The sequence below is a fragment of the Poecilia reticulata genome, linkage group LG14, assembly GCF_000633615.1.
Source record: "Poecilia reticulata strain Guanapo linkage group LG14, Guppy_female_1.0+MT, whole genome shotgun sequence".
Lineage (NCBI taxonomy): Eukaryota > Metazoa > Chordata > Actinopteri > Cyprinodontiformes > Poeciliidae > Poecilia > Poecilia reticulata.
The window spans coordinates 1864161-1875252 of record NC_024344.1 but is presented as its reverse complement, the minus strand read 5'-3'; the positions used below and the strand labels follow the sequence as shown (position 1 = coordinate 1875252).

The following is an 11092-nucleotide window of genomic DNA, read 5'->3' as shown; positions in this document are numbered from 1 at the left end:
GCATGACTTAATACTGCTAAAAGTTTGCATCTGATTCCAGCCTCATATCTGTGGTTTAAATATAAAATTATATCTGAMCBATGTTGCATCATAAAACAGAAAGTCGTAGATTACCATTTAACAATTCTCCTTAATCTGTTTCCAGTTAATTCCTATTCCTTAAAACATAAATATAAAAAAAGATTCAGTTATTTTATTGAMATTTTTTGGGTATGTCTGATAGTTTGTTTATTTTATAAATATTGTTAAAATCTCATCTCATTTTCATGAACCGCGTTGCATTCAGTCTTGCATCATGAGCCGAGTGTGTTTAATCTTTAGGTTTCTCTCTCCTCCAGGCACCATGATGCATCACTTATCTTGRTGATGTAGCTTCTGCTCTTCTCGTCTCTTCCAAACACATTCAGCTTTCATAAATAAGCATTATGCTGAAGCGGGCCAGTGGTTGTTGACACTGTCCTACCAGTAACAAAACCTCTGCAGAGCTGARCACCAGCTTCAATAGCAAACAATAGAGAAGGCAACAAGGGTCTTTGTTGAACGCTGAACGGACACAGGAGTTCAGRMAGCTCATATTGTTATCGAGTGGGTTTGAAGCACRTAACAGACTGAACAGTGTTCTGTTTGAAGGCAGTGGTTTACGGGATGGTTTAGCTCTGAGTGCAAGTAATTCATGACATTTAAAAGACTTACTAGTGTTTGTTTCAAATGTGTCTCGAGTCAGAAGGAGGCTAGGAATATTGGCATTATTGTATTATTAATTTAAAGGGTTTTTTTAGTGCAACAAGTGTCTTTAAACATTATACATGGGAAGTGCTGTGTAATTTATGTCAGTCTTWCTTTATTAAGTGAACTAAATTGATATTAGAGAATGTGAAGGTGAGTGGTTTTTGCTTGACACTATGTTGTATGTCGACACTTTTATTTTGAAGTATGACAAAAGTATGAGTTTGGCTGATTAGTTAGCRTTGATCATCCTTATTTTAAGCTCTAGAATACTGGTCAAACCCAAACTAGATAAATATACCCTTAACAGAGATCTGAAACACTCGACTGCAGCAGGCAATATTTGAACCTTTGCCAAAGAAACTGGAAGATAGAAAATATTTCTATTTTCAGACTTTGTATTTTCTGTCCAGTGCACCAGTAAATTGACAAGCCAATAAATTTGGCCTGTCAATTAAATTTGTCTTTCTACACATGGATGATAAACAGTGGTYCCCCCACTATTGCTGACTCATYGTATTTTGGGACTTTTCATACAAAATAATCGGTATTGGCAGGTCAAGCTTTTTAAAGACAAATGATATGCCATTAGACTGCAATTTGTGCACCCCTGCTATATAGTTCTCTAAAAGATCAATTAATTCATTCACATTCATGCATGCATTTAAAGCATGTCTGCTTTTATCTGTTTGTTTTTAACTACAGCAATCTGAGATGTTAAGCGTGGAAAAGCACAGAATCTTAGCGTAAAATGTGCATATAACTGAATTCTTTTATTTATTTATTTTATTTGAACCACTTTACAATTAAATACATGCAAAACTGCAATACTGGAATGAATTATTAGAATCTGATTAGGGTTTTTAAAAGACATATTTAGATCTTTGAAATATTTACTGTATTTATGAAAACTCAATATTGTTTTCCATTAAATGTTGCTGAAATCTCTCCCGTCTCATTCCTGTTAACCCATTGCATTTACACATATTTAGCTTAGATTATTAGGATATGTAAAAGTCCAGCAGTTTTTAGAAACTTTCGAGACTAGTGTCTCGAAAGTTCCTGTACAATTCCTGTACATGAATTGTACAGGAAAACCACTAACTAACCTTGAGGAACAGAAAAAATTAGGATCATTTTGAGGAACAGCTAGTTTTATGACTTTTTTCCCTATGTGGGGTGGAGACTGGAAGGTCACCCATACACCCACTCGCCGTTATCCCCCTCCTCCCTTCCTCAGTCCTCCCTCCTGCCTTGGCTAGTCTCCATGCGCCAGGCTCAGGGCCTTGGGAATGAATGGTGCCCCGGCTCTGCTCCGTCTTTGAAGCCAGCCAGGAATGCGAGGCCTCTCTTTTTTTCACCCCTTTCTCTCTCTCTCTGTTGTTCGGGCAGCCAGCAGCACTAGCAGCTATCGGCAGCAGTGAAATATTCCCTCTGCTGCGCTCATTGTGCGTCTGAGAGCCGGACGTCATCGGCTGGCCAATCAGTGGCTCCCACTAGGCAGCCTCAGGTCTCTGTGGGGGGAGAAGGGACCCACTTAGAAGTCTTCCCTCTCACACTTGCCTCTCCTGGTAACTTGCTCCGGTCGTACTTTGGAAGAAGGCGGAAATAATTTGGTTCATCTGCATGCAGGAACCAACAAAAGAAATCTTTCCTTTTCAGACGGGAATGAGGGAAGTCAGTGGCTTAGCCTTAAAGCTTTGGTGAGTTTTTGTTTCTTGTTTCCATCTTTAACTGCAGCCTGTTGTACACAAACTTTTTATTAAGTTCATTTTGCAAACTGTTGAAATCGAAGCAGCTCCCAGTACGTTTAGGAGTTTGCGTCCGTCTGTCCAGTCTCCCGACTTATCTCTGCTCTCTGGCTGTCATTGTTCACTTCTCCTGTCTCTTGTTGTGGTTTGCGTGTGAGAGTATTTGTCTGGGCTGGTCACCCTTTGCCTCACCCTCCCTCCCCCACTTTGCTCCCCTCTGTACATTTTGTCAGTGCCTGTCCCCTCCATCACTTCCACTTGAGCGCTCCTCTGTTTGGCCGCCTCTCTCTGTTCTCAGAGAGGAGAGAGAGAGGCTGGAAACTCTCGATCAGAGACACCGCAGATCAGAAGCCTCTTCATAAATTCTTCCAGTTCCCTTTAACACTTTTCTTGGAAGACTCTCATTATGCGAGTTTTGTGTGTAAACAAATTGACCACCTTGCATCCCTTGCATCATGTTTAGTGCAGGTTTGCAGCCTCCACAGACTTGGCAGATCTTGAAGGAAATACTGATGTTGATATGCATAGCAAGAGTTGTCCTCATTTTCTGTGTATAGGAAAAACACATACAAATCTCGGTCATTTTGACCCGAGGACAACAGGAGGGYTAAAGCATAACAGGGAAAACATTTATTTATCATAAACCAGAAAACAAACTAATTCAACTGATTCAGGATGTGAACAACAAGATGTCTTGTTCCCATCACTAATATAATAATAATATTGATTCTGCTAAGTCACTGTTTGATAACTAGTTGGTGTCTCTTTGTTTTACCAGCAACATTTACTTTTGTACATGCTTGATAAGCATCAAGCTTCAAACGTTTAAACAGCAAGTCATGGGAAGGCATTTGGGTCAAGAGAGTCCTGTTATTAGAGTCTTAAACCCATCATTAGCTTGCTGGAGCTCATCTCAGTACCAACAATGGGTTCTTTGGATATCTGGTAATGACAGAAGATTTCCATGTAGCGCAATATTGCTTAAGTACTGGCAATGTTTTAACTAAATTGTGTTTTTATTTGTAAAAATATAAACTTAGTATAGATTTTATACACAAAAAGTAGGGTTGCCTTTTGTTGCTTTTTTTTCTTCCAGATTAAATGAATGTAGTGTTGCAGTAGATCCACTGAAAAGATTCAGTAGCAGCCAGAGCTCCTTAAGCCATGTCAYGTTAGTCAACAAACTGCTGCTTWGACAACTTTGGGTTTTAGTTTGTAAAAATTAATTTTGTACCACTGTTGAAATACTTTACAAAAAATGTATACATGTGAATGAATCCCAACTGTTGCATGGTTTTACACTTGAGCAACTATGACTAATTCTACATCCATCCTTTCCTCTTTTGTTTTTGCGGTGTGTTGTTGAAATATCCATCCATTTTCGTTACACCCTTGTCCCTCAGTGGGGTCAGGAGGTGCTGGTGCCTCTCCAGCTAACGTTCCGGGCGAGAGGCGGGGTCGCCCTGGACAGGTCGCCAGTCTGTCGCAGGGCAACACAGAGACACACAGGACAAACAACCATGCACACACACACTCACACCTAGGGGCAATTTGGAGAGGCCAATTAACCTGACAGTCATGTTTTTGGACTGTGGGAGGAAACCGGAGTACCTGGAGAAAACCCACCATGCACAGGGAGAACATGGAGACTCCATGCAGAAAGACCGGGGCCAGGAATCGAACCCAGAACCTTCTTGCTGCAAGGCAACAACTCTACCAACTGCACCACTGTCCAGCCCGTTGTTGAAATATGAACCACAAAATCTTGTTTGTACCTATACTTTTTAAATTGACTCCTTAAGAAAAAAAACTTTAGAAATTTGACTTTGTAAAGTTTTGACATGAAGTTTTTTACTGAAATTGTGTAAGGGCTCCATGTAAATCAGAGAAAAGCTGTTTGCGTGAGGTTCACTACTTACAAAGTTCAACTAGTGACTAAAACAGGGGGTTAGCATCATGTGCTCAGAAATATTAACATTGTATTTGTAATTATTGTTGCAAATATAGATAAATATAGACATAGAAGTTTTAAAAAGCAACAATGTAGAATTTCTTGAAAAATGAATAAGTTCAGAAGTGTTTTTCATGCCACTTTGCTGTATTATATCTGTCATCTGACTAATCCGCAGATATTTCATGTGGGATTCCTGACATTTTTTCATGTTTATTCTGCAGTGTGCTCAACCAGCCTCAGAGCCCTTAATGAGAATGAGAGGCTTTAATGATGCTAAATAGCACATGCCTCCTTTAGCAGGTGGTTAAACCCTTCTGATCCTCAGATCTAAATTGGAGACTCAAATATAAAATGCATATGTTTGGAAAAATTCTCAAAAACCTCTTTCAATTTAATTGAAAAYATTTTAATGTAGACCAATGGTTTAACAAAGAAAAACAGAAACACTAGCTCATGTGTTGTAATCTGATTCAACGCAAACATTTATATTAGTAAATTTTTCTCCATATGGTTTTTAAACCATATGTATGCCTGGACTGCTTTCTGAGCGAAGATTTTAGACTAACAACATGTTTTGTTTGTGTTTATGTTCTCTCCACCAGAAGCTGACTTTTTCAAGAGGCTTTAACTTAACAGAGTGAGGAACATGACCTAATTTGAGATTAATAAGACAACTGGGTGCAGTCACGTTAGTGGTAGCTCCCCAAGTTCCCCTTCCACCCACAAGACGGACACATGCATCACTGTACATTCTTATACGTATGATTTACAAGCCCTGCCTTTCCCTTCCTGCCTTTTGCCCCAACCCTTCATGGATTCTTACAGCTTGCACTTTGAGAGAATGAGCAACGTGGACCTGCATCCTCTTAGCCTGTCTGTAAGCCGGCTTTCGCCAGCCAAGTCCAACAGCAGTATTGCTGACCATCTAAGCCACCACCAGCACGGCAAAGGAGATTCTGCATACAGCTCCTTCTCTGGTGGGTCCACTGCCCCAGACTACCCGTCTCCCTTCCTCCCTGATGACCTGCAGTCCAGCTCCTTCAACCACTATGCTGACCTTAAATATGTAAAGTCTATCTACCATCCAAACCAGTTTCTGCAGTCTGACTCGAAGACCATGGATCAGCTCTACCGCTCTGTCGAAGCCATCTCACAGCAGTATCACAACAACTCTGATTTGAACTACCATAGCCTCAATGGCAGCGAGAGTTTGCACACCAACAACAGCGCACACCCTAAAAAAGAGGTGCAGTCGAGGACTCCGTCCCTAAGTGGTCAGGCCCCACCGGTACCAGTACGCCTTGATAGTTTTATAGCCACTAAAAACTTGGAGAACAGCAGGGCTCACCTTCATGGTACTGAATTTAAACCCCTGCCCCAACAACCTCAACAACAGATTCGACTCCAAGGCCGACCACATTCTCAGAGTCTAAATTSCCCACGGTCAGAGACGGCGATCCTAGACAAGAGCAGCTCAAACCTGAGTTCTGAGCCATTGTACTCTGTTTGGAGAGGCTCTCATGAGATGCAGCAGATCCAGCATCCACCAAGCTACCGGCTGCACCTCCAACTTCACAACCAGACCAGGAYGAACCCAGAAAACCCTTCCACTGTGGACAGCAAYGCTGCCTCTGAGCCCCACAGCCAATCGCCACCTCACGGTAGAAACCAGCCTGAACATCTGACACCCAAACAGACTTCTAGCATGATTGGCTGTAATGGRGACCATCAGATTAACTCTGGTGGTCCTTTTCGAAGCGAGCGCAAAAGGGCACACTCAGCTCAGGAAGTGCGTGGTTCTTCAGAACTGCAGCAAGCCGACGGTCCCTGGAATGGCAGCCAGAGTTGCCTAAGCAGCAGCATTCAGCACAAGGGTCAGTTCTACTTTGTCACAGGGGTGTACAAACCATCCAAACCTGGTGTGAGGACACATTCTGCAACCATATGTGGTACAGAAGYTGTAAGGGAGGTCTCGGCTGCGTTRGAAACCCACCATCAACAAGACAAACCGCGATCCCATAGCACTATGGATAACTTTTTCAGACCTTTCTATGAGAGTTCGCACACGTCCAGTGGTATGATTCTAGAAAACGAAGTTTTCACTTCTGTGGATCAGGGAATGGTCCAGATGTCCAAGAACCTGGACCAGGAGAATTACACCCCACCCTACATTTTAAATGTCTTGGACGAAAGTCGTGAGGTTGGCCGCCACACAGCGAGCAACCCAATATTCTACTGCGGACCTGACGGAAAGAGCCCACCGCAGTCAGCCACTCATCAAAATGACGTCAATTTGGTGATGGGCATCAAGTCACCAAGCTACAACAGAAGAGAAGATCATCCCAACAAAGGGAAGTGGCAGCCTTTGGAAGACATTGCTAGTGAGAGGATAAACAAAGAGACAACACCACTGCTGTATCACCTCACTGGAGCCAGTCGAACAGCAATGCAGCCCAATCCAGATCCTGGATTCAGTGGAAGGAAGGAAGGTGTCCTTAATAAATCCGTCCAGGGWGAAGTAGCAGTAAATAATAATGAGACACCTGGACAAGGTGACACTAGCAGAGGAGATGTTCTGTCCGCTGCTTGCGGCACCCTGGATGATTCTTTTAAAAAGTACTACAAAGAGAAACTTAAGGATGCCCAGTGCAAAGTCTTGAGTAAGACGTCATTTAAGAGGCGAGACCTGCAGCTGCCTTGGCCAAATTGTTTGACGCAAAACTCTGAGTGCAGGCCTGCAGTGATTCACTCATTTTCCTCATCACAGGACTCTGAGATATCAACAGACACACTCACCCCATCTTTGACATCCGAGGACACAGAGAAAGGCAGCATAGCAGAGGTCGGGGACATTCAGAAGGAAATTGAAAAATCGTTTGAAATGAAAAACGTACGGATGGCAAAAGTGGCTCAGCCTCAAGTGGCGCGTATCGGAGGCAGAAAAAGACTGACCCCCAAGCAGAAGAAGATGTGCTTCTCCGAGCCAGAGAAACTCAACGAGCTCGGCAGCAYGCCTAAACACTCGGTTTGCCGCTCGTTTGGGAATGAAAGTGAAGGATTGTTTGCAGCTGAGTTTGAAGGAGAGGAGGCGACGCAGCAAGCGGACCAGGGACTGGTCGCAGCACGGAGGGAGATGTTTGAGTCAAGAGGTCAAGCTCTGTCTGTCTCAAGCGCGTCAAAGACGAACCTAAAGCACGTTCAGCATCAGGCCCTCGTGGAATACATGGAACGAAAGACGGGCCAGAAAGTGGCCGAGCCGCAGCACCCAGCATCTCACTTACCAACTCCATCCAGACAAAGACATTCTCTCGGTGAGAAACCATTTGACTGGAATCCTCGACCACAATCGTGGAATCATGAGAAACACTTGAAGAAGAAACACAATAGACCCCACTCTGCTGGGCGTATTCTTGATTCACCCAGTAGCTCCATCAGGTACTAAACAATCACACATTAGGAGAGCTTGACTGTTTCTACCTTGACACTCAGATAAATTAGAGATTGTGTTTTAATCTCCCAAAACAGGTATGCCCAGTTCTTTTCTGCCCAGTCCTGCTCAGGCYACTATCCTGGCCACCAAAACTCTTCCAGAGCGAGGGAGAGTCACGGTCCACCTCAGGGAAAATCTGCATCTGCAGAGAGTCTGTTGGACCCGCGGGACCCGGCCAGTTTCCTCTGGAACAGATCCACATCCTCACCACATACATTTCAGGTACATCACTAATAGATTTACTCATTACTTTCTTTATTATGTTTCTACTTTTGAACTAAACGTATCTTCTCAAAAAGATAAAACGGTAGAAAAATCTGGTAAAATGTACATGTTTCTGTTGTATTTTCCATTGGGACAGCAGGCGCATGACAAAGAAGAGAACCCAGAACCAGTCGGCACCATGGAAACCCAGAGGTATGTACCAGTGGCAACAAAAAGGGACATTTTAATTGGTTTTTAGGTCAGGAGAGTATTAGGTCAATGATGTGTTCACCGAGCATAAATCTCATCTTAATTCTTTGTGGCACCTAAAACGTTAACACCCACCCACTCCAGTGAACAACATTCTTTTGAAAAGATTTACACAAGCGCCATAGACCAGGAATAAAAGAGCCGGGATACAGAAGAAAACCATTTAGAGGATGCAAAAGATATGAGACTGGGCCGGTGGTTATTCTTTCAGCATGACAACATCAATAAAAATCCGGCTACAATGGAACCATTTAGATCACAGGATAATCATGTGCTGCAATGGCCCAGTTAAAGCCCAGATGTAAGTYCTATTKAGAAACTCTGATGGCAATTGCGTTTCAGACACTCTCTGTCCAGTCTGACTGACCGTAAACCATGTATCATTTTTCTTCCAATCCACAATTTTCCACTGATTAGTGTTGGTTTTTAAGATCCCATTGAAATACATTGAGGTTTGTAATTGTTATGGAGCAAAATTTAAAAAATTACAAGTAGATTGGCAAGACACTTTATTTCTTTTAGACATTCATATTTAAGTCTCCACTTTTCCAGACCTTGGTTTGAGCTTTTTCCTTCTGTTTTATTCTGAATTTTATNCAGGGACTGGTCGCAGCACGGAGGGAGATGTTTGAGTCAAGAGGTCAAGCTCTGTCTGTCTCAAGCGCGTCAAAGACGAACCTAAAGCACGTTCAGCATCAGGCCCTCGTGGAATACATGGAACGAAAGACGGGCCAGAAAGTGGCCGAGCCGCAGCACCCAGCATCTCACTTACCAACTCCATCCAGACAAAGACATTCTCTCGGTGAGAAACCATTTGACTGGAATCCTCGACCACAATCGTGGAATCATGAGAAACACTTGAAGAAGAAACACAATAGACCCCACTCTGCTGGGCGTATTCTTGATTCACCCAGTAGCTCCATCAGGTACTAAACAATCACACATTAGGAGAGCTTGACTGTTTCTACCTTGACACTCAGATAAATTAGAGATTGTGTTTTAATCTCCCAAAACAGGTATGCCCAGTTCTTTTCTGCCCAGTCCTGCTCAGGCYACTATCCTGGCCACCAAAACTCTTCCAGAGCGAGGGAGAGTCACGGTCCACCTCAGGGAAAATCTGCATCTGCAGAGAGTCTGTTGGACCCGCGGGACCCGGCCAGTTTCCTCTGGAACAGATCCACATCCTCACCACATACATTTCAGGTACATCACTAATAGATTTACTCATTACTTTCTTTATTATGTTTCTACTTTTGAACTAAACGTATCTTCTCAAAAAGATAAAACGGTAGAAAAATCTGGTAAAATGTACATGTTTCTGTTGTATTTTCCATTGGGACAGCAGGCGCATGACAAAGAAGAGAACCCAGAACCAGTCGGCACCATGGAAACCCAGAGGTATGTACCAGTGGCAACAAAAAGGGACATTTTAATTGGTTTTTAGGTCAGGAGAGTATTAGGTCAATGATGTGTTCACCGAGCATAAATCTCATCTTAATTCTTTGTGGCACCTAAAACGTTAACACCCACCCACTCCAGTGAACAACATTCTTTTGAAAAGATTTACACAAGCGCCATAGACCAGGAATAAAAGAGCCGGGATACAGAAGAAAACCATTTAGAGGATGCAAAAGATATGAGACTGGGCCGGTGGTTATTCTTTCAGCATGACAACATCAATAAAAATCCGGCTACAATGGAACCATTTAGATCACAGGATAATCATGTGCTGCAATGGCCCAGTTAAAGCCCAGATGTAAGTYCTATTKAGAAACTCTGATGGCAATTGCGTTTCAGACACTCTCTGTCCAGTCTGACTGACCGTAAACCATGTATCATTTTTCTTCCAATCCACAATTTTCCACTGATTAGTGTTGGTTTTTAAGATCCCATTGAAATACATTGAGGTTTGTAATTGTTATGGAGTGAAATTTTAAAAAATTACAAGTAGATTGGCAAGACACTTTATTTCTTTTAGTCATTCATATTTAAGTCTCCACTTTTCCAGACCTTGGTTTGAGCTTTTTCCTTCTGTTTTATTCTGAATTTTATTGTCAATTTCAGCTGCCAGAAGAATGAAGCAGAACAGCCATCGGAGAAGGGAGTCCCTGAAGGCCAGCAGCGCTCTCGGAAGGTGGGGCAGAGGGGAAAGTCCATGGAGGAGCTTGGGGCATCCAAGATAACTAAAGTATCGACCCTGAGCAAAAGCTCAGAGCACCTGGATCAGCTGCGGAGGAATTCAGCTGAGCCTGCAGGAGGGAGCAGAAATGACAGGAGTATTTCACACTTTGCTSAAGACGGAGACGCTCGACGACRGGAACCAAGAAAAGAAGCAGAGTTTGTTGGTCAGAATAACTCTCAGGGACAGAACCAACACCAAACCCAGAAACTTCCTCCCCAGAAGCAAAGCTCTGAGCAGAGGGAGGATGCAACAGGAGAAACGGGCTCTGGTGGATCCGTCTCTCCAGTCTCCAGTGGAGAAGCCAGCGAGACATTTTCCAACCCACCTTCCCCCAAAGGTCAAAAGATCAGCGAATGGGAGATCAAATCCRCCTGTTCCACACCCACCCAGACAAAGCGTCCTTGTGAAGGCACACCTGTCTCCAGGTAAGAGGAGACTTTGTCATTCTGTTTTCTGGATGTTAACTGAGGTTCCTAAGTTATTTTATTATGTCCCTGGTTCTGCCTCTTCAGTTC

General features: G+C 43.1%; 1 protein-coding gene across 1 annotated transcript in view; it reads left to right on the top strand.

The window, feature by feature from the left end:
• The first annotated feature begins 1960 nt into the window (after positions 1 to 1960).
• The window catches only part of shroom1 (shroom family member 1), an 18869-nt gene continuing 9737 nt past the window's right edge, over positions 1961 to 11092 (top strand). Inside the window, exons 1-5 of the mRNA XM_017308488.1 lie at positions 1961 to 2429; positions 5034 to 7866; positions 7957 to 8143; positions 8283 to 8338; positions 10460 to 10994. Of these exons, the coding sequence (XP_017163977.1) occupies positions 5243 to 7866; positions 7957 to 8143; positions 8283 to 8338; positions 10460 to 10994 (3402 nt within the window). The 5' untranslated portion in view covers positions 1961 to 2429; positions 5034 to 5242. The remainder of the gene's footprint in view (positions 2430 to 5033; positions 7867 to 7956; positions 8144 to 8282; positions 8339 to 10459; positions 10995 to 11092) is intronic.